Consider the following 25155-nt stretch of genomic DNA (forward strand, 5'->3'; position numbering starts at 1 on the left):
CCTGCCCTGGGCAGCTTGAGGCCATTCCCTCGGGGCCTGGCGCTGGCTCCTTGGCTCCAGAGACTCATCCCCCCTCTCTGCACCCTCCTGGCAGGGAGTTGCAGAGGGCCAGGAGGTCTCCCCTCAGCCTCCTCTTCTCCAGACTGAACCCCCCCAGTTCCCCCAGCCGCTCCCCAGCAGACCTGTGCTCCAGACCCTGCCCCAGCTCCGTTGCCCTTCTCTGGACACGCTTGAGTCATTCAATGGCCTTTTTGGGGTGAGGGGCCCAAAACTGAACCCACTCAGCGAGGGGCGGCCTCCCCAGTGCCGAGCCCAGGGCTCAGATCCCTTCCCTGTCCCTGCTGGCCACGCCAGTGCTGACACAAGCCAGGATGCCATCGGCCTCCTTGGCCCCCTGGGCACACTGCTGGCTCATTATCAACCCCCCCAGTCCCTCTCTGACCGGCAGCTCTCCAGCCACTCCTCCCCAAGCCCTTAGCGCTGCTGGGGGTTGTTGTGACCCAAGGGCAGCCCCCAGCATTTGCCCTTAGTGAAGCTCATGCAGCTGGGCTCAGCCCATGGCTCCAGCCTGTCCAGGTCTCTCTGCAGAGCCTCCCTACCCTCGAGCAGATCAACACTCCCACCCAGCTCAGTGTCATCTGCAAACTGACTGAGGGTGCCCACGATCCCCTCTTCTAGGTCATCAATAAAGAAGTTAAACAGGAGTGGCCCCAAAACCGAGCCCTGAGGACACCACTCATGACCGGCCACCAACTGGATTTAACTCCATTCACCACAACTCTGGCTGTTGCTCTGCCCAGCAAATTTTACGTTATTTCTTCTCAACAAGACTGCTGTTAGAGAAACGATTTAAATGGCACATGCATTACATTAATAATGTTTAGGCATCGCAAGGATTGTATCACAAGAAAGCAGGTACATTCACTACCCTGAAGCATTGAGAAATTACTTATCTGCTGAAGCAAAGAACTGAAAGAACTATCTCACATATGCTCTGTCTTTATACAAAGAAAATGGATTTCCATAAAATAAGGGCCTTATACAACAAGGACAAGAAGAGACAGACCTGATTCTGATCACGTTAGAGCTGGAGCTACATCCGAGACAGAATCAGCTGTTTAAATAATGGACTGAGCAAAGATCAACTCCCCCCCATAGACCATTTTGTCATCACCATACGGCACACAAACAGCAAGCACTTTCAGGGACAGAGCTACTTCAGAGAATCAGTCTTGCTCTGATAAAATCTTCTAGTCGGAGTCTGAGCATAGTGGCAGACACCAGATGTTTTAGCAGAAATGCAATGGCAAATCAGGAACTAGGTTATTACCTCTGACCTTCCTTAAATGATCTCTCTACTTTTTTCTTTTACAATATAATCCAGCAGAAATTCTGTACTCAGAAATTATGGTATCAGCATAATCCCTTCAGACCTCCTTCATTTTAATCAGGTCATGAGCATGTCCAAAAAAAAAAAAAAAATCCTCCAGCTCCATGGAACAAGGATTTAGGCAAGCAGAGAAGTCAGAAATTACTAAATGTTCAGTCACTTAATCCTTGAAATTTGAGTCCTCTTTGGATACAGACAAAATACTTAGGTAGGCCATTCCTTGTTTTTCCAAATAGAATGCAAGGAAAATGAAGAAAGCCGGCAAGCAGCTCATGGATATCTGAGTCACATTTATAAAGTCCATCAATTAATCCTGAGCATCTTTGGTTGGTTTATTCAAGCTTTTCCAGTTTTCTTTTTTCTTAAAAAAAAAAAAAAGGTAGCTACAAGAGAAGACCAAGGAATTACCAACTGTTCATTCATTTAGTAGCTCTGCTTTTGGTCTGAAATTCTTTCTGATGTGAACTGCCCACTACCCTGAGCCTTGGAGGAGAGCAATACTACTTCTTCCTAAGAGGGTCCAGAAAAACTACCAGAAGTCAACTACTTCTTAAGAATCTAAAAGTGACTTTAGCTTTGAGTTTCAAAGAAAGATGAATCTCAAAAAGTAGGTATAAACTGGTTTAGAGTTTAAGGGTAGGTCTGTCTGTGCAATCATTTTTAAATGAGTGCTGTTTGACTAGTTTGTCTTCAGCATCCCAAAGCAATACACACTGTATTTCTTTTTCCTCTACAGTGTGCACATTTCTCAATGATGAAATCATGGGAAATATATTTTCCCAGATATTCTTATATATTCCTCCAAGGTCTAGGTAAGGCTGTTAAATGATTGATACCTAAATCCTGAAGCACGTTTTGGAAAGCATTTTTTAAAGAACCAGATTACATCTGCTGTATGCAGAGCAGCAGTGCCAATTAATTTACAGTTACTTCAGGAAGTACAGTACATTTTAGTGCCACAGGATCACAAATAACGTAGTAGTTCATAGTCACAGTAGACCCAGTTCTTGAAAGTCAAATACTCATTTACAATAGATAACGTGCACAATCAAAGTAATGCTCAAATACCCTGCTAATGTTATCTTGGAAGCATTTAGTTCTCTGTAGCTGTGTTTCTGAAAAGCCTATTGTCATTTTTGCAAAGACACGTGTTGGTCAGGAGGTTACTTACAGCAGTGCTTTTCAAAGCAGTTAATTTCAAAACCAAAAGGCAGCAGAAAAAGATTATGAAAAAAAATAAAGAGCTGTGGCATCTCAGGCAAGTCAAGCTTATCTTAGCATATTCTGAGCACATATTAAATGACAATGTGTGAGCTGAAATCCTCATCTTCATAGCAGAGTGGAAACTTTCTTCAATTTATGCATCATAGCTGAGGGGGTTATTAGAAGACTAGCGATTTAAATGAATTCTTGCTGGATTTTTGATATTTGCTTGAGCACAAAAGGACATTTTCTTCCCCAGACCGAATAATGGTAAGTCATCTTAATTCATGCATATGATTGGTTTACAGTATCTCGAAAGAAACGATTCAACTGAGTTCAAGGTTCATTTTAATATGAGTGATACGCTCCAGTCTTTACCACTTCTAAAGTTTTGAAGATCAAATTAAGTTTGACTGTATAATAAACAAAAGCACACAAAGAAACCAAAAGACTGAAGATATCCAGAGAATATTCTCTAACTATATCTTACAACATTTCAAAACACAGTTCTTGAGTATATGACTCATTACTTTTGCACCATACACAACACAGTTTAGAATAAAACTTGACTAAAACCAGGAGCAAGTCAGTAGATATTTATCTTCAAAAGACTTTTTCTGTTTGTCATACAGTATGTAGAATTTAGTGTAGCTCTATTAATTTTGGCTCCAATCTCTATTTTTGTATACAGATTCTGTTTCTTGCATTAAAATGCAGAGGAGGAATCTTATTCCCCTGATAAAGTTAACTATTATAAATAAATCACAGAGGTATCCAAAGAAATGTGCTTGATTTAATCAACAAGAAATTAATGAGGCCAAATTGACGGCAGAAATTAGGCAAGATAGCTGACAGGTATTTACAGATATGTTCAGCTGATAAGACTGTGGAATCAATATGGGATTTCAGCAAGTGAGGGCATCCGTCATGGAGACAAGGTAAAGTGCTTTATTTTCTCCTTTTACCCTCAACAGAAGACAGCTAACAATAGGGCAAAGCAAGAAGGCACAAAAGGTTAAAGCTTTCAGTTAGCAATTTTTACTAAAATAGTCACGCAAACCTTTACAGCCTTCACTGTGCTTTAATAACAAAAAGTATGCATGAAAGGCTTTCTTACTATGTTTTGCTCATGTTTGAAAAGAAGGCAAAATCTACAGCTTCGTCTACAAAGGAAGTCAGAACAACATCAAATTTGAAATCCTGTGATAAAACATTTGGTTGCTACTATTATCAAATCTAGTGATATATCTTGTTCTCATACTGCTGCCTCCGTATGATATTGCTGGTCACAGCAACCTGAAGATAGAGGTGAGGACTGGACATGAAAGAAACAAACAATATATCCACAAAACTCAGAGAACTCCTAACAATATGGAAGTAGAGGTCAAGAACACAAGGATGCCTACACTTACACTCCACTTCATCTAAGGTCAGCATGGTATGCTTTTCTAAAAAAGATGTTCATCAGTTCACAAGTCTGCCTTCAAGTGCACACCACGTGTGTAATAGGTTAAAAATGACAGAACAAGCACACCACTGCTAAGGCCCTTTGTCCTTTTCTGCTATTCTTCTTTCCACAGGAAACTCATTACTTGGAGGAAATTACAGGTAGGATACCATTTCACATCCAGTCTGTAGTTGCAATAGGAAAGGAATTCTCCACTGATACATAAGAAGTTCACTACATTCTAAATTTCTAAAAAATTACTGGAGTTTTTTGCTATTCAGCAAGGTAAGGGTTCATGTCTATTGTTTTATTACTTAGACCACAGAAACATTTGTCCATTCTGCCCTTCATTATAACACACATATAGAATCCCCCCTCCCTCCAAGTTTGTTCACAGCTCATTGAAATTAAAAACTATAAAAATATCCCATCGTTAACACTTGGCTAATTAGAATCCCATTGACTACATAGAAATTTTCATTCTTTGTAATCTTAATTTCAAACAGTACACAATATCCTCCAGAAGAGATACAAAATTAAAATTGAACTGAAACATTAAAGACATAGTAATTGTCAGCTAGTTTCCAAGATACCTTATACCCTGTTATGCTGAGCGTAACAGGCTGAACCATCAATTACATGAAAATGATTTCTTTTGTTGCTGCTTCCATTTAAAAAACTTACGCTCCCCTCTATGACCACATTAGTATAAGACATCTCTCCTCCACAGATACTGCAATTTGGACTGGGAAACCTACGGCCAGAGGTACAATCTGTTCACATGCCCAATAGCTACATGGATCCTCTCTCTTAATACTGGTAAGCACTCATCTAGTAACATCTCAGAGATCTCTAGTGTCAATGTAAAATTCCTACATTCCACTTCAGAAAACTCTTCCCTCCACCCCACCAAGTGGGGAATGTTCATGCAGCAACACAGTGTGAGGAAATTTGAAGATTTATCAGAGTACAGAAAAGGAAAATCAGTCACCAAAAAAAATAAGTGGGTGGGGTGGGGGGGTGTGTGTGTACAGGACAGGATGGGGGACTTTAGTAAATAAAAATCAGTCCTGATCTTGCTTAAAGTCTCCTTCCACTTTTAAAGTCAAATAATATTGAAAAATTCTAAGCAGATTTTGGAAAAATATTTTCACATATTAACTAAATATTAGTATTTATTCCAAATCCATAAGTTTTTCCTCTACAGAACATACTGGAGATACCCACTTTCTATAACTTGCTTCCCATAACAACACTTAGCTGCCCAGAAGGTGGCATTGCTAAATGCACACACAGCTTTTGTTAGAACTGTACTGGCACACAACAAACTAGACAACTAATCCTTTCTCACTATTGTCCATGTCAGACAACGGACAAAATCTCTTCAGAATCACCTTGTGTATCCCATATATCAACTCCAAAAGTAGGGAGCCAAGAGGCTGACATGATACTTTTTAATAGACACAATACACAGGTTCAAACTATTGACACTTTTCTTACAACAGGGAAAATGGATTTTGTAATGGTAAAGCCAGTTACATTTCAGTAAAATACAGATCAAGTTACTAGTGATGTTAGTGATCAGTCATTCAAGTAATCTGAATTGTAACTACTCCAAATATACCATGTACTTGCAGAGCCCGTCTTCTGCCCAGCAGCTCTAACCAGTTTATAAGAAATAGTTTCCTGCTTTTGAAAGTCCCTGCCTGGGAGGGTTTAAGGACTGGAACGTGGCTGTAAGGACAGTAACCCCACAGGCAGCACCTCCTGATTTCCACTGGCACACTTTCTCCTGTCCTCCACCCAGGACAAGCAAGCACTTCACAGAAGTTTATGTCTTACTTAAGTTTCATGAGCAGTATTAGTGCAACAACATCCACATCAGACTTTTGCCAGGGAACTGTTTTCCATGCCTCTAAGCAGGAGTGCATTGCTACAAGTTCAGAGACTCTGAGAACTCTAAGCAGAAAGCTATTGAAAGCCCTGTAAAATCATGACCAAAAAAATGGACTTTTTCTCCAGAAAGCAGAGCAAGAACTGCAGGAAAAAAACAAATCACCACCCCAACCATAAACACACATTGTCAACGACTCCAAGTTATTTATAATAGTTCCTAGGAAGCATCACAACATCACAAACGAAGCTTTTACTCTTGATTCCAACTATTTATAATGCATATTTTAGGATACTCATTTTTCTTCTGTATTGTCATAACCTAAGCTATTCTTTTTGTCTTTATGTTTTTATTAACATATTATTCTGTTTAAAGTTTCTCCAACACATAGTTTGCTTACTTCATCTTCCATTGACTTACAGTTGCACTTATTGAAATACTTTCAAAAGCATCATTAATACAGCTCAGAAGAGGAACCAGGTATCTAAATCATGATTATCTCCTAACCCAGTGATCATTCTTGAATTACACTGAGGCATAAAGCTAGCTAGAATACAGATTTTTTAAAAGCAAAAAGGAAAGAAGAGCCCTTAAAGTTATCAGTAGATTTTTACACATCTATTTTTTTGCTGCATATTTTCCTGTTGGATAGAATTAGTCTAGCCGTGACTACTTGTGTAAAGCAACAAGATCAAAAACTACGAAAGGTCTCTCTTTTGATTTTAAGTTGTCAGTGTGCAGACTACTACATAAAAATTGCTGCATTTCGTCTGAACCAAAGGTACCTTTGGCTTAAAGTTCTATCTATAAATGTCAAATATATTAATTCTTTTGAAAGAAACAGATTACATGCAAGGAAGCAGATTTTTTTTCTCACTAGTGCATAGAGATTTATTAACAGAACTCACTGTCTCCTACTCATGATCTTATCAGTCTGCACATACATAGGGATTTCCAATAGCTACTGTATATTATTTTCAGTGTTCTGGAGAGAAAGGTATGCCAGTTAATTCTGTTCATAAAGTCTCATTTTATTCCTGCCCTCACAGGAACATAATCACATCTCCACTGGAAAAAAAAAAAAAAAAAGAAAAAAGAAAAAAGAAAAAAATAAAGAGAATCATTTAAATTAATGAGATATGTCAACTTCTGATCATAGCCTGTCCTCCTCTGGAACTCCTGCAACAGCTACAGTACAGGTGGTTCTGTTGAACTCACTTTGCCAAAATTTGGTTTCTAAAAATGAAATCCCTCAGCCAGTTGTATGTGCAACTCTCAGCCTATAATGCATACCAGGGAAAGCTTTGTGTCACAAGGGTACACACATTCTACATTCTTCTGAAAAGCAGATATAAAGAGAAGCCAGAAAGCAACTTCATCTAGCATAAACTGCATAGCAGGATGTCTTCCATCTCGTTAAAACACTACTGCATTTAGAGGTGACCCTCATTGTCCCACCAAAGAGCTAAGTTCTACTCAGAATGCACATTGCTCCTGCTTGTCTTGAGTGAGGGCATAGAAACAAGAATTCAACCAAGAAATTATGAGCTGTTCAGCAGATGCTCCATAACGAACTTTAACCAAAGCCCTTGAAGAACACCATGAAGCACAGAGAAAGTATAAGGTATTCTACATTTTCTCCTTCTTTACACTCATATTTTATCCCCTATATTCAAGCCAGCTTTTCATGTGAATTCTAATAGAAAATAATAAAAGCAACTCAGAATTTACCATGGAATAGTAAAATCGTGAATAAAATTCAAACTACTTTATCTACACGGAAGAGAAATCCTGTGGCAGTACAAGCACAACTTACTGAATTAAGTTGTGCACACATTGCTCATTAAGCAAGCCTTATCTTACATGGTAACCAATGGGACTACTTCTGAACAAGAACAATTTCAAGAATTGGGTATAAAAATTAGCTGCACTGAATTAATGTGAAACCACTTCCAAAGCTTTGTCTTTTCAAGATTGCAAATTCAACAACTGCCAGCCTGTCAAGAGAATTCTATTGAGCACAATCAGCACTTACAAACTTACATAAATTACAGCTGTATTTCCAGTGGAAATAATTTTAGACAAAATGCTTGCATATGCTGTTTATCCACCTGGATGGTATCCAACTTTTAGCAAGACTTGATTCTATTTTTCAGTACAAAATTCAGAATCCAAAATATTAGTGTAATATATTACCTGAAGCAAAAATTTCATTAAATTGCAAAGACACCTACCTGTGCTTACGCAACTATTTAAAAAAATTAAAAAATCAAAAATCAGCCCTTTTCCCTTTAGTTCACCTATCGGTACAATGCTTTTCTATTTCCTTGCCAACTGAGTCTAACGAAACAGTATTAAGGGGGGAAAAACAGTTAGCTTAGTTCACGCAGAACTTTTTTTTTCTACAAAACGAAGATGGTGTCATGGCTGTGATGCTTCACATTTGCAGGATCTGAAGCTTTTGAGTCATGAAACACTGATATGCCTCAAGATTCTTCAGCGTGTTGAAAAGCAACACAGAAAAAACCCCAACTTTACTACATTAAGCACAGAATCATGGACTTGAGGACTGTCAGGTTAAAGAGGTCCTCTCAACCATATTCCTCCTACTAGACAGCACTATCATGCAGTCACACATTATACTTTGAGGCGATAATGTGATTTTGGCTATATTGCCCGAGAACTAGAACTCAGTTAACTTGCTTCATGACTAAACTGCCTCAAAAAAGCACAGTATTACTGTCTTATTTTTCTTCTTCCAACAAAGATTGTATAAAACCAACAGAAAATTTACAAAATAAGGTGTATGCTTCTCATATTAACAGTTAACTTTCTGAAATTTTACTAGATAAAATATCTCCTGTTGTGGGTGCTCAGTGCTAAAAATGTCACTCTGATTAACCATCAATACTGGACTGGGAAGGTTTTTTTGAATATATTAGTAATTCTGCTTGGCAAGTCAGATATGTAATTTGAAACACTTAGACCAATTGTTGATGTATACACTCAGCCATTTTTAAAAATCAGAAAGTTTTATAACACCTCAAACTGGGTAATTAAAAAAAATAAAAGCCCTCAGTATCACCAGGAAATCTTGAAGGACGAGTTCCAGTTTATAATCAATTTCCGTAATCCCTTTCCCAAAAATCAAACGCCTAAACTGCCACTACTGCCACTGCCAAGTTAATTTGTTATACTGAATGTAATTACACGTGAGGAAAAAGCTTTGTTACTGCAAGTTCATTCCATTTAAGACTAAAAAGATCATGAAGTGAAAAATTTGTGAAAACTATATGCAGAGCTCAAATAACAGCTCTCCATCAACCAAAGCATATATATGGTCATGTTCTGCTCCTTGTAACCATTCAAAACCTCCGATGAAATCAGCTGGCAGTACCCCAGGGTAGAGGGTGTAGGTCACAACGTGGCTTCAGATACATTACTGCACTGAAAACAGTGATGCAAAACTCTCGCTAACCTGGCTGCATGGAGCAGGATCACACTCTCCTCTTTCAACCTGGCAAGTATCTTGCCAACACTGTCCAAACCTCCAGTTGTCCATTTTCCTTGTCAAAGAAACTTGGGACTTTGCTCAGAAGGCTGACGGGGAAGGACTGGCATCAACCACCAGCCCGCACCACTGAAGTTAAAGTGCTTGTGCAGAGAAAGAGCAACATCTGAGAAGATTATTCTCCCTGCCACACAAGTTGTTGCCTTCTTACCATGTCTTAGAGACAAGCCTTACTGAAGTAGCAGAGAAGCGAGAGAAAATTCCTGTTTAAACAGGAACCCTTTCACCATTAATAAAATTTATATTCACTTAGTATTGTAAAGGCATTCACACCCCATACATGTCACACAACACTCCACAATACATGTTTAATTTTCCTATAAATTCATTTCAGTAGCACTTTCACCAATAGTGAAATCGTGAACAGTTTTTAGTACACATAATTCAGAGAGTTTACCTATTTTCACTGTCATACAAACATCTACCACAGTCTTTGAGAGCAGACTACACTTTTTACCAGCTTTTTTGGAATATTTTTTTCTTTTAGTTCCTCCGCCAATTACAAATTAAGTTCTGAGTGGTCAAACAGGTAACAGTACAGAACAGTGCTGATGCTGCTATGCATCTGAGAAAGGTCATCCAGCTAACTGCCAGATTTATTAGTCAAAAAGTTTAACAATTAACATGTCTGAAGAGCCTTTTACAGAAAAGTTCTAAGCAACACTACGGCTTAGCAGAAACAAGTTATGAGAAACCAGCTGGATTCTACCAATTACTGATTTTAGTAAGACATCAGGACTGAAATCAGAGAACATGCTCCTTGCTATGTCACCGAGGCTGGGGTTCAGTCACCTCACCTTACTGTTACTTTCCTCCATCAGTTCTCATCATTCCAGCACAAAGTTCTTGTGCCTGTACGACATTCCTGGCATTTGGGCCCTAATCCTGGAAACAAGATGGCAATGCTGTGCTGCACTATTCACATCCACCTTTCCTTCAAACAGCTTGCAGTTTCAGATTTCCTTCCTCAGAAGCCTTGGATTACATGGACAATTATCTGCTGTATCTAATAACTCAGCCCAAACCTGAAGCACGCAGGGGTGAATGACAGTAGTTCACCCAACGAAGTCAGCCAATTACAAAATATTTGTTAAGTGCATACACACAGAGAGCAGATGGTGTGTGGCAAAGAGAACGAATTGCCCATATTGCTTAAGAGATGACCACGACCTGCAACCACAAATGGAGTCTGATTTGAGCACTCTCTACAAAGATTTTTATATCAATACTATCTCCTACTCCTGGAAAATCATATTGTTATAGCACACTTCTCACATGATTCCAAGTTGCACTGGGTAACAGTTTTAAGAAGAAATATGAACATGTACTTTGAAATTTATTTATTTATTTATTTATTTTAGTTTTCGCTCATTTATTCTGTAAAAGTAGATGTTTCATACTAATTTTAGGAAAAAAAGTATTTTCAGGAAAAATTTATATTAGGAAAATATATTGAGAAAAAAAAAAGTATTTATTTTTAATATCACTAGTGTAGAGTTAACTATTAAAGATGACACAGAAACAGTTCTGACAAATTTATTAACATATTGCTGTCCTTTCATCTGAAATTCAGATTAAAGCTTTGCAATTTTAAAGTCATTGGCAACTCCACACCCATCTCGGCTCCTGGAAGCTGTTTCCATATATTTTGTTTCTGTTAACAGTAGTAAAACTAATTTAATTTAACATCAAGAAATTAATCGTATTCCACTCTACTGTAGAGGGTCACCCTGATATTTATGTAGAAATCTATCGGGGAAAACTTTTTTTGCTTTTTAAATTAGTAACAAAGGGTGATTTTGGACATTTAAAGGACTAGTTATGAAACTGTAGAAAACTTTATGAAATTATTAAAACCACCCAGAAAAAGCCTTCTTTACGTGTAGTCCCTTAGTCATTTAGATGGCAAAGCAATACATTTGAACTTGAAAATTAGTTTTACAAGTCCATCTGTCTTTAATTCCCCAAAACCTGCACTCTGCAGGTTATCAGAGAAGAGGCCGAGTCACACAGTTAAAGTAAATTTTACTGGAGTAAAACAAAACAAAACCACCAGAACTTCGCTTCCTGCTAGACTTTGGCTCAATTACTGAAGTTTGTCAAGATCTGTTTAACGCCCATTCCTCCCACTCTGCACACACCACAGAATTAGGCTGATATTCTACAATACTTTCCTGCTCTAACGTAAATCAGACAATTACTTTTCCACTTAATCTACTGTACACCTTTACAAGAAATCAGTTTTTATGCATGATCATCAACAGACAGAAAACCTTCCATGTCCTCCATCTATTTACATACTGAGAAGAATTACAGACTGAGACTTCTCTTTTGGTTCAGCCGAATAGCTTAGCTGATGTTTTCTCCAGAGCTAGTACTACAGCTAGTACCGCCCTCTTTTTTCTTCTTCCTTTTTAACTAACCTTCAGGCTCTTCCCTCTTTCTTTGTATATTTCTTAAATTATGTGGGTATTCACAGAACATCACTTTTTTTGGCAGTAGCCTTGGCACCTCTCAGTTCAGGAGTCATGAAAACCCTCTGCTTTTATGTAGTATTGTTACTTATAGCTTACCTCATTCTGTACTTCATTTCTCCTTTAAAAAGCACCTAACTGGGAAGGAACAAAAAAACCCACCAAACTAAAAAGGACAGGTCAATTCCAGTGGTCTGACTGAAGACGTATTTTGCACAGGATGGCTGCTGGGACAAGGTCTGAGAGGTGCTCCCTGCTGCTGACAACCAACCAAAGCACCAGCTCCAGAAGTATTACACCAGGAATATCATGGAGCAGTTGTGTTGAGCAGCTAGTCCACTCAAATGTAATTCATCTCACCTCTTTTACTGGCAGAAAAGCAGCAAAGGAATACCTAGGGAAAGTGAATGAAATCTTACATCTTTAAGCCATTCATACTACTATTTTTATAAGAATAAAAATGGGAAAAGAAGGAAAGCCAGAATAGAGGTATTGTTTCTGGGCAGGTTTTAAAGTTTTGCTGGCCAGAGATGCTTACTGATCTTTTGAGTCGCTCCGTATCGTATACAGTGCTTGAATCCGCTATCGTCTTGTGTTCATTAAACACTTAAGGTCCATTAAGTAGAGGTAAGAGGAACATCTTCTAATTATTAAACCTTGAGAGGTACTATTCTTGCAAACATTGATATGATAGATTATACTAAATATATACATTCTTATCTGTAACTGTCAAGTCATACTACTAAATATTAAAATTTCTCGTAAAACAAATTACGTTTTCTGCTGAAAACATGTGAACAAAGACAGATAATTAAAAAGGGCCATCACACTGACAATTTCATAGCTCACTGTGTACATATTCATTACATCTGAGAATGCAAAATGTTCAAAGCAATTTATCAATTTCAATAGATTTAACACATACCTAGGCTTGAAAATTACATTGCATTCACCAGAAGAAAACAAATGCAAGTTTATTACAGTACAACAATATCATAAGCAGAAAGAATTTTAAGGGCTTGCACAAACAATGCAATAATTTATTACTTTTTGTCACAATGAGAAAACCAAGGAAAAAAAAATTATTTTCAATTGTTTCAGCATATTATCTAGAATCATATTGCTTTTCTGCATCAACCTTCTCTCTGCATAGTCAGATTCAGTGTTTACTGCATTTTGGAGCACTTCAAAATATCTTTTGGATATATTTTCATAGTTACGACAACATATATATATAGCTACTGAAAACAAATCCACCAAGGCGATAACTTTTGCAACTGAGCAACACTATAAAATTTGAGGCCATCACTTGTATTGGATATTCCATTCCAGTATGAAAAAAGCCAGCTATTCCAAACCAAGTATCTTGGTCAAGAATCTGATTACACTCACTCAACTGCAAGAGACTAAACCGAACCCAAGGATTCCCAGTCCCAGGCACAGAGGCATGTCTGACATCAGTCCTACAGCCTGCCAAACCCAGCTGCACAGCACAGCTTGGGGGTGGGGAGCAACAAAAAGGGACAAAACAAGCAAAAAACCCACAAGATATGTGCATTTGCCTGCCTTCTTGAATTCTAATTCTTCTATTTACTGCTCAGAGAAAACTTCCTAAGAAGACCCTTCTAGAAGCATTGTTTAATGGAATGACAGTGGTGTGAGTTTGACAGGACATAAGGAGGGAAGAGGGAAGGATAAAGCTGGTTCAGAGTGGATCTACTCTACAAGCCGATGCCCATGCCACGCCAGTGTATCAATCTGCTGAACTTGGTGTGGGTCAGAGCTGATCTGTTTCTCTCTTTACATCTCTGAAAGTGCAAAGATAAAAGTTAATTGCTGCCTATAAAAGTTCTGCCCTGGTTCATCTTGTACCCATGTAGCAATGAATACAAGAAAGATCTTACTTCCATGTAACAAGCCACTGTCATAGGATACAGGTTTGTAGTGACAGAGAAATACATGCCAAACTGCCATCCATCTGATCTCACAACAATCTTCTGGTAGAAAGGTGGTAAAAAAAATAAATGGTTACATCTCAAAATTTATTTAGAGTGATCCTTTTATCTTAAGTGCTAACACTAGTGAGAGTTAAACATTACAGTGCTAACGGATACTTTTGCTTATTAACTGCAGACATAAGCCCTTAACTAATTTCACTCAATATAGGATCTGTCCGGTTAATGCTGAGACAGCACATTTTATTCCTGGCTTCTCACCTGCTTGCAGCTCCTTGCTATTTCATGGATTCAACTGAATAGTTTGGCAGAGGACACTGGCATAGTATGGTCAGCATACTGATTTGCTGGCATTTTGGTGATATTTCTGTCAGAAGAAATGATGATTTCTTCTCTTCAGAGTTTAACCACTGTCCCCGAGACTGACCTTATAATTTCATTTGAGATGATTACAGTTCCTCTTCATTTGCCAGAAATAAAGGAAAACAGTATGAAGCAAATTAACCACAATGTAAAGAAGCTATCTAGACACAGATAAGAGCTAAGTGAGCTTTCACCCAAGACAAGACAGAAGCTGACCAGGGTTTTATGCAGGCAGAAACAAAAGCACATCCTCAGTGACATTTCACCTCTGCTCTAAAGAAACACAGTTTAAGAGAGAGGATAGAAGAGAGTTGGACTGAAAGAGCATTTCAGGAAGAAATGCCTTCTGCTTGAGTCGCCTGCTACTGCATTCATGTGTTAGCCTAATTTTAGACTATCATAAAAGTCTGGAACTGTCTTGCAGTAACTCAAGCTCATGCTGAAAAACAGAATTAATTCACTGAACAGCCTCAAAACAGAAGATTATATCAGCGCTCCAAGACTCATGCTGATTGCCTGCAGGTCTCTGTAGAGAACACACGGTGTTTATTTTCACCATCACAACCCTGAAGCCTGTATACAGGAGAAATACGCCCCATGCACTATGGGTAGTTTCTGGAGATGCACCGAGTCTGAGCAGACCCTTCCTTTAACGCATGGAATTCATCTGGCAAGACATACTAACATTATTCCATCAGTCTTGCAGCCCAGTCCCTCAGCTCATCAGTCAAACAACACACATCCACACCACCCCACAATGAAATAATCCTAGTTCGTTAAAATGCACGCCAGGAGCAAGGGCTAGAGGTCTATTAGTGTTTAGCTTTTAGGTAGCACCCAAACTAGATCTAAAGTAATTGGCTTTCAGCTGTGCCTACACACTACTTAAATACCTCAAAATATAATCTCTCATAGATGAACTCGACTCTTACCAGAGTGCAGCAGCAGCAGTGATGCCATCCCCCCAACCTGGGCAACCAAATCCCACAGGAGACTCAGCAGGTCAAAGCAAGGATGACTATTATAGGTTGAAATGTGACCTCAGTTACAGTTCTGTAAACTCACATGCCAGTGGACTTATTTTAAGTTTGCAATAGCTGATCAGCATTAGTCCTTCCACAGCTTGCCAGCATATTGGCAACTCTACGGAGAGTTAAAAAAACCCAAGGAATAAAGTACAGGCGTCTTAATACAGTCTTAACCATAGCAGCTTGTGATTTATTTTGTGCAGTTTGGTTGCTGCATATTAACATACGATACCAACCTCCCATGCACAACCTTGAACTCAGGTCAATACCACACTGATTCTGATTTCTGTTTTAAGAAAAAAGCTTAGAGGATCTTAAATCACTTCCCACAGACTTCTGATATCAGATCGATTATACTGAAATTCATCTAATTTTGTGGACAGTCTGCACACACATGGGTAAGAACTGAATTTTTAGTTCTGCAAATGAAGGTCCTTTTTTTTTTTTAAGAAATAAAGTACAATGTCTTTAGATGCAAAGTCCTGACAATTCCCAAAACAAGCTACAGGGTATTATAGTGAACCCACAGACAATATTTTAGACCTTTTTATCATTGATCAGTGGCCATTCTTGGAGAATCAAGGCATCTGCTTAATTGTAATGGTCTAATGAATGTGGAACACTTTGAAATTCAAGAATGCATTTTTTTACATTTCAGTTCTGTTTAGAGCACTTCTATGAGCTCTGCAAGTTTGACTCAGCCAAACCTTCAAAGAGGTAGGTTTAAAATATTACCCTTGAAGTAATGAGTATAAAATATTAAATGAGTAAGTTAAAAATAAAGTATCTGATAATTAAATTCTCTAAATTATCTGAATTTTCCAAGCACATAATGAGTATTGTAATAATGAGTCAATGAAGGTTCTTGCTGTCAAGTAGAGGAGGCTACTAAGAAAGCCTGAACAAGTACATGGACTTCTCCCCAACACAGATGTTGCCCCCAGAAACTGGCAGGCCGCTGGCTCACAGCTTTGCCAGTACAAATGTCTATTGAGTATGAATTTTGATTACAAACACTGGAAACTAATTATAAATAAGCTTTTGCAATTTTCAATATGAGTCTTAAATCATATTGGAGATAGAAGGGTTCAGGAGATGTCACGTTATATATTACTGAACTTATCCAAGGTAGAAGATCCTTTATTCAAAATACAAATGGCATGCTAAGTAGAATCAATAAAAAACGCATTTTAAAAAAAATCCTGTTTCTACATAATGCTTTTAAATAAAGTTATGCTTTAGAAATAAAGTATTTCCTTAGAACAAAGACATCGATATAGAAAGAATACAAAGTACACATACCTGATGCTTCTTGAACTTTCACCTTCAGACCTGTAAAGTAATACACAAATACTTAGGACATAACTACTTTCAGCATTTATAAGCCAGATAGTCTAAAAATGGTAGACCTCCTCCCTTTGTAATTCAGTTAGTTTTTCTAAGGCTTGTGGTACTTTCCCCACTAATAAAACTTTTAAAAAAGAAAACCGTCTACTTAAGTTTAGAATAAATCTATTAGAAGTTAAAAAACAGTTAACAGCTGAAGTCAATAACTGCGATATTAAAATATATGCTGACACCCTCTGAACCCTCAGTAAAGATCTTCTGTAAACATGCAGTAAGAAAGATTTATGTTCCATATTTGCAAGTGAAAAGTACCAGCCTCTGACATTATTCTGGAAGCAGATTAGCTTGTACTTTTTTTTTTTTTTAAGCTTTTCCTCACTCTTTAGCTGAAAAGGTCATAGGCAAATATGTTTAGGAATCTAATCCCCAGGCTTATTAGGCACTACTCAGAAAGGGCTAAGGTTTTCAAATGAAAGTAATTTAAAATATTTAAAACCCCACACTTGTCTGAATTTCATAAATGAGCAAAAATGATGGATAAGATATATTAAGTTACAGAAGTCCCCAAAGGGCATATTTTTCTCAAGGTGAGATAATTTCATCAATCAAAATGGGAACAATGCCTCTCCTCCCTCCTCCCAATATTTTTTAAGTACAGAAATTTAGTATCATTCATACTGACAAGGTTTCCTCCTCTGAAGAGGAACAGAAATACAATAGTCCCAGCATTTCATGAACAAACACAAAATCCAGAAGAAAACATAAAACCATTTGCCCAATTCTTTTCTTTCCTCCCTCCTAAACAATCCAGCTTCAGTGCTACAGAACCCTTATACACATCAGTAGGCTCTGCAAAACCAGGAATCAAGTATAGAAAGGAAGACAGGAGATTCCAGAGCAAAACAAAGCCCCAAAACACACTTTCCATGTCATAATCTTATCAGAGACCCAAATAATAAAGTAATCAATGTGAACTTGCAAACTCTAGCACTTAAGTGACAATAAGCAGGCACCAAGTTGCCCCCTCAAAATCAAGACAAGGTTATTTCTTTAGGAACTAAAGAATCTTCCCTGGTTTGACAAAAAAAAAAAAGACTTATGATTTCTTTTTAGAATGACTTCCATCTCCAATGACAACTTGCATATTATGCTACAGGCAGTAGAAAAAGTTATGGCTAGTAAAAGTTTCTTAAGTCTAATGCCAGAAAGCAAACAGTACTAAAACATAATTTGCAGAATCTATTGTAGAAATAGCTACCAAAAATTAGCAGGTTTTTTCTTCCCCTTCATCACATGCTCTAACATTATTTTCTTCAAGCTCAAAGAAGTCCAGACGATTTTAAAAGCACAAGCTGAGAGAAAAGAAGGAAAAATGAACATAGTCTCTTGTCCCACGAGATACTCAGGCAGTGGGAAGAGTGATGCAATTCAGTGGACTGAGCATAGGTTACAGAAAGGTGTCAGGGCATACTACAAGTAGGAATATCAGTTAATGTTCTTGGTAGCTTACATCACAGAGTACTTTGAAATGGAAGATAAATTAGCATGGTGGAAAATTCTGTTGCCCAGAGCAAAGTTAATCAACTTTAACCTGGAAAGAAGCAGCCACAAGGAGCTGTACTGCACAGTTCCTCCATCCAAGCAGCCAGCAGACACAAGAACTCACAAGGCTTGATGTAGAGCTTAACTGAGTTTAAGAAAACACTCTTCTGAAATTGTTACAATTGCCTTTTTACTTCAGGTGATGAAGAATCACCACTGCCCTTCATTTAAGGCAGAACAATAATTTCCATTTCACAGTATCTGTCACCACTATAAACACCGCAGCATTTTGCGTACCCGACACAGGGTCTACCCATATAAACACACTCTCGACCTTTTTAAGAGCTCTGAAAACTTGGCTGTTACCACCATCACTATTTGCTGTCACAGGTTTATTCTAGTGCATATGAAAAAGATTTTATAAACCAACATAGAATGGAAAAACAACCCCACAAAGACACCTCCAGAAGAGCTCTTACATATTTAAAAGATAACACTTTGTCACTTCTTGTTAATGAAGACAGGATCTGATATCAAACAGCTTTACTTCCAGCTGTGCTGCTTTATTTTATTGAAAACATTTAAACATATAAACATCCGCAAGACTTCAGAAGTGGTCTGCATTTCCATCCTGGCACCCTACCCTAACAATACAAGCAGCCTGACATGCATCTTCATACATATCTTTCGAATGGACCAGAGCAGAGGTGAGGAAAGGACAGGCACAGGGCTAAATTCTAGTGTCACACTGCAGCTTCATGAATTCAAAGCTGAGCTGACACAGTGCTAATTCATGAGTCTTTTTTGCTTCCCTTCTCATTTTTTAAAGCCTGTCTGGTCACTTTAAGTTGTTAGGTTTTCATATAAACATACATATTCTGATAGGCAAATGTAACTTTAAAGCAGCTTTTTCTACATAATTTATCCCTGAAAGTTGAATTAACACAGGAGAAGGAAAAGAAAGGAACTCACCTATGCATCCCCATGAGTAATAAAAAAATTAATGAATAAAGTGTTTAACTCAGTGTCCCACACTCAGTTTTCAGCAAGTTACAGCTTGCAGAACATACACCTTACAACTGAAAACGATGTTCCATGTAATTGCTTGTGCTATCAAGTTTTCAAATATAGCTGAAAGAAATAGATTTTTAATGCCTTAATATTCTGTCTTTCCCATGGACTACAACGACAAAACCACGTGAACCATCTAAACAGGGAAAATGTCACTGAGTGCTCAAAGCATTCTGGGGTTACTAGAAGCAGCAACCAGCCATCCTAACACCACCTTCCTACCAACTCACTACTCCTCTCATTTTAAACACTTCTTGAATTTTAGTAAGGCAAGGAAAAGTTGGAAGGTAAGGGCTGGGCCTGTGCAAGGAGCTCTTTGCCGAGTTATGCTGCCTGCCCCAAGGCTGGAACCCACTGCCCTCCCAAGCTAATCACTTTCCAACTCAGCACAGCAAACAACAAGGGAAGATGGACCACCTCTTTATTTTTAAGCTGGTGGTTATCAGCATCCCTTCTTTATTTTTGGGATCTCCAAAGGCAAAAAAAGCTGCTAAGTTTTGCAACTGCTAAATTTGTATTTTCAAGGCTAAGATTTATTCAAGTAAATATCAATGAGTTATTCAGAGACGGTCAATTTTACTCAGGTTTGCAGGACTGAATGAACACACTGCTGAAAAAAATCACTACTTGTAGTTTGAAATAAAGCATTAGATTTTCTTTAAGTATTCTTTAAAAGCCAGGATTTTTGATCAATATTTAATGTTTCTTCTTATGCTGTAAGCATGTGCTGGGCTCTGAATTATCTTTATTCTTTTGACTCAGACAAAGGAAATTATACCATCACTGCTGAAACAAGGAGAAAGGTAAAAAAATTCTGTCAATATATTGCATTATCTCTTTTAAGGCAGACCTTAATCAAGACAAAGGCTACAATAACATATAATATCTTCTATGCTACAGTTCTTTATTTTAAATGGTATATAATCCATTTATACACGTTATATCAGTGATGTGACAAATGTCACGCAATTCCCTCCAAGATTTCTCCTCTCATCTCTGGCTGGTTTCCACTGTTTTGAGAAGAACTAAATATTAACCCAGACATCCCACTGAAGTACAAAAGTTCTTCCTGATCCCAGGAGATTCATTCTCAGTAGGAAATATGGCAAAACACATCCTTAAGATTGTTACAGTCAATAGAAGTAGAAATAACTTTGCTATTGGTAGTTTTTACTGTAATCCCATAGCAAACAAAGGCCAGGAGGAACAGGCACCATCATAACAAACCTTGACTGAAAAGCCACATGCAAAGAAAAACAAAAAAAACAGTGCCTGAGACTTAGAGAAGACAACAAACCAAAGTGACTATTTAAAATCCTAAACTATTTCTAAGTTTAAATAAAAAGTACTGCTATCACCCTCCAACTGTCAGTCTGCATCTGTGAAAACTGGAGATTTCAGAAAACATCTCCATTTATGTTACCAAAATGACTTATTATCTTTTGTTTGGCATACCCAAGAGACAGTCGCCACTATCCTCCTATAAATACATCAAGCAGGAAAATGACAAAGTATCTCGGCTTTCAGTTGATGAATTGGTTGGCAATTTTTCAACAAAACATTCTTGGTGGGAGATCATCAGCTCGTAAAAATTGAAAGCCATTTACAGGAATATCACAGTTTTGAAGAAATCTTTGAGAAAAGCGCGAGACAGAAAAGTCACTCAAATTGGGAATGTGAGATGTTCCTATTCCCAATCAGCAAGTTTCTTCTTTGTTTAGGTGAGAGTAGCATCGTAAACACCAGAAGCAGTGCAGCTTCAGAAACAGAGCTCATTCAATGGCTTTTGCTCACTCAAAGGATTTTAGCAAGTTTCTGGCTCACCCCGGCAGGAAATGTTCAATTCTCTCCATTATTCCCCCTCTTAAAATAATAATAAACAAGCTGGAAGTCTTCTGTCATCCGATTTGTTGTTTACACTTAAAGCTATACTTAGAAGTGAAACAGCAAAATGTAAAGCTGCTTCCAAAAGCAGCTTCAGGACCAGCTTTCCGTCTGACTCATGAAAGTAATCATTTTCAAAATAACCATTAAGGCATATTATATAGACTGATGTACACAACTACTTCTTCAACAATTTCAAGCTTAGCAGATACTTTATTTGGGCAATGAGTAAAGTTATGGCAACGTTCTATAAAAACAGATTACATAGAAAGTAGAAACAACAGTTTTAAAACTCTATTTGTCCAAGTTCCATGTTCAGGATGCAAAATTTTGCTTTACATGGCAGGGTAGAAAAATAGCCAAAAGCAAAACTGGAATCTTACTGTAAAATCCCACCAGTGGAGAGGACTAACAGTTTCATAGCCCCACACCCACCCATGTGGTAGTAAGCCAAGTCGTATCTCCTCACCTATTTAGAGTTGTCACTCCCATCAGAATAAAAAGACCTGGGTAAAAGCCAAGGCTTATAACAGCATGTCAAACTTCCATGCTAAATAATCATACTCCATCTGAAATACATCTTCTTGCAAGCCACAAGAACTATTTTACTTTAGGATACCTACTACAGGTATGAGTATACAGTAACCAAGTATTAAACAGCATTCTAATTTCAATTTTACAAAAGGAAAAGATTGAACCAAATCTTTTCAGAGCAGTACTAGAATCAATGCATTTGGTTAAGCCTTGCTTTGAGCACAGAACTTGCCTCAAGAAAGAGAACTATACCTGTTACAGGTTGTTCCTTTGTAGTATACTATGTCTTTCAGCATTTGTAATGCAGATGAACAGATTATCTTTAAGGAAAAAAGCTTCAGCGAGAATTCATTAACAGCTATACAAACGATACTACTTATATCACGAGTAGGAGTGAGCTTGTTTCACTATAAAGCTTCTACAGGTGTATGTCCTGAGCAGCAATTCAAAACAAGGTAGCTGTCCCCAGGAAACTTCCAGTCCCATCTAAAGGCTATTAGAGCTTTCTGGGATTTTTATTTTAGTTTATTGTTTCTGAACGATGTTACGTGCCCCTACAGATCACAATAAATGTGCAGTACTCTAAGTAAAGAAATGCTCTAATTTCAGGAGTCTGAAAAAGAGAGGCCTAGCTTGCTGTACGTATAGTCATATTGGATATCTAGAACCTCAGCTGAGAGGCAAGCATGCTTGCCATCGTGTCCTTGCCCTCCTGCTAAGCAGGTCTACATCAGCATCAGTGCATCTCCAGCAACGTACAAAACAGTATGTCCAGTAATGCAGACACATGGAATGGAGATTTTCCTGTCCAAAAAAATAGGTTAGTTCGCAAGACTTTGTATATCAGACGAGATCAGAAAAATTCTACTGGGCTGAAGACTCTTAAAAGAAGTGATAAAATGTTAAGTATAGTAAGACCTGTCCAGTCAGTAACATTTTAAAAAGATAATTTTCAGGATGAGAAAAATTATTCATTTCACCACTAATTATAGACGTTTCAGCAGGATTCTCTTATTATGCATAATGGAATGAAGGAATGAGCACTCACTGAAAAAACATAATCTTGGGCCTGCCCATCACAGTAGTAATAGAAAGAATAAATCAATTACAGAAGTACGATTACTGCGTTGCATTTTGATTTAATACCAAGATAAAAAAACCCATCTTGCACAGTAGGAAAACGATTTTCATGGATTATTTGAGAACAGTAATATCCTAATAGTCTTTTTGTTCTTTTCCACATACGAGAAAGTCTAATGGCTACCTTGAATATAGCACTTCCATTCGATTAAGCACCCTGCTGGACAGGATCTTTAACTTTCTACAGAACAAAAATTTTCTTTCAGGTTACCTCTGACTAGTCACATGTGATGCACTTCAGGGTTAATAGGCAATTGTTGGAAAGAGATGTGTGAACTCAGAATAAAGGTAAACTCAAAGACATCAAAAGAAAAAAGTGTAAACTGAGCTTCCTCACTGCAATCTCAATCAAGGTTTGTTAACTACTTCATTCTTCAGAGGTATGCTTATTAAACCTAGTCATTTGCATATTGAAAACAGGAAAAAACAAGGAAGTTTTTCCTTGAAAAGAATGATAAGAGTCCCACTATCACTGATGTGATTTTTTTTTTAAAAAAAACCTTAAACTGCTACAAATGTTCCAGTGTCACAAACCAGAACAAGTATTTACCTAATAGAATAGAAAGATATGAAGTTTCATTTTAGTGAACATAAAGCATTTGACCTACCAATATTCAGCAAACTTAAGGACGGGCATATAACAGCCTTCAAACCTGGCACCACATCTTTGCCATCATTACTTCACCTCCCAAATACTGGCTAAATGTATTGCCAGGGGTATCTCTTAATCCAAAATGACAGAAGTTGTTGTAGCATCTCCACATCTATCTCTCCTACCCTAAAGCCTATGGGAACTGAACAGGAGATGGATAGCAGTAATAGTGCCATCCAAAAAACAGCACTAAAATACTCACCGTTGTGAGTAGCAACGCTCTGAAACCACTGAACACACCAGAAGGACTCCAGTGGCTTCTGGTCAAGTGTGTCCTTTCTACTCCTTTCTCACACTGGTCTCACCTGATCAGAAAGCCAGAACCCAGCTCAAAGGCTTCATCCCAGAGATGGTGTAGTTCAGCTTGAGGCTAGGAACTGCTCACCTAACTGGTACCCCTCTCCCTCTGCACATGCATCATCCCAGTTTTGCTCTGATTCAGCAGTTTACTCAGAAGGGAACTATGGAGCGATCAGCTTACAAACCTCTACTGCCTGCTGCTGAAATACACTTGAACATTAGCCCATGGACATATGTGAGAAAAGACAGCAAAATCTGGTACTGCAAAAGTACAGCAGCTAACATCACAGCTGCTTCAATACCACAGAAACGACAGGCCTGATAATCCTTGCAATGCTTTTATTGCATACATTTGGAAATACAACATTGTATCTCAACAGCAGTAGATTCCTAGTCTTCAGCATCCCTCATTTCAGAAGTCTCTGGCTATTACAGTAACTCCGAGGCACACAGAGGGCTTACAGATAGGTAAAAGGGAGAGCTGTAGCTCTTCCAAAGAGGACCATGTCCATTGGGGAGTTCAGAGAGAGAAATATATGAAGGTAACCCAGCAATTCTTGCACACGTCAACTTCCCCAAGCCCACAAACCCAAACTGGTCATGCCAAAGAAGCAGTAGACTCAGACTTGTAATGACGGGAATCAGCATTTATTCATCTCTGCCGCGTAGTCTGTGTGAAAGGAGGTACCACTTTGGATGCACATCCTGTTCACAAGAGGCCATCAGTCTCCAGCCACGCCTGGCTCCTGAGCAGCTCACGATCTCTGGCAGTTCCAGGGAGGCTGGTACTAACCAGCCTGGGTCACGCCTGGCTGGCAAAGAAATGATTACCTCAACCAGTTTGGATGGGGTCTGTAATTAAAAGACTCCTGAAACCCTACCGCCAAGTCAGTTTGAAAGATAGCACAGGGTCTACATTTATGAGATACTTCTCTTTTTTCAATTATAGGAGGACCAAGAGCTGTTACACTTCCACCTCAAGCATTTTAGTCTTTACTACTGCCCCAAATCCTTCACACTAATACTGCTACCCCATTAACAAGCATGTCTGATAAATCCTTTTAAGTGAAAATAAAATGGGTCATGGAACAAAACTGCACTACAGTAAAATGCAAGTCATTCGTATAGTTGGTAGGTTTGAAGTCTGTCTCCCTCCACTTTTTGCTAGTGGGATCACAGCCTACAAGGCAGGAAACACTCCCTGGTATGCTGCACTAGGAATAGCAGTTGCTTAGGTCCACCTCCAGTTCTTCCACTGAAAAGTTAAAAACTGTAGGTGTGTGTCCTTCCGATGCAGTTAGTGAAAAATGTCATCGTGGAACCTCCCAGAAAAAACAGCCTAGGTTCAGTGAAAGTCATA

The 25155-nt window shown here is 38.3% G+C and overlaps 1 protein-coding gene across 6 annotated transcripts in view; it reads right to left on the bottom strand.

The window, feature by feature from the left end:
* Positions 1-25155, bottom strand: part of IQSEC1 (IQ motif and Sec7 domain ArfGEF 1) — a 356135-nt gene that overhangs the window by 263609 nt on the left and 67371 nt on the right. For 4 of the 6 annotated variants that reach the window (XM_074914133.1, XM_074914137.1, XM_074914135.1 and 1 more), the window contains exon 2: positions 16628-16657. The exons of the other annotated variants lie outside the window; for them this stretch is intronic. In XM_074914133.1, coding sequence (XP_074770234.1) covers positions 16628-16657 — 30 coding nt within the window. The remainder of the gene's footprint in view (positions 1-16627; positions 16658-25155) is intronic. 6 annotated transcript variants of the gene reach the window in all.

Source organism: Athene noctua, chromosome 10, assembly GCF_965140245.1.
Source record: "Athene noctua chromosome 10, bAthNoc1.hap1.1, whole genome shotgun sequence".
NCBI lineage: Eukaryota > Metazoa > Chordata > Aves > Strigiformes > Strigidae > Athene > Athene noctua.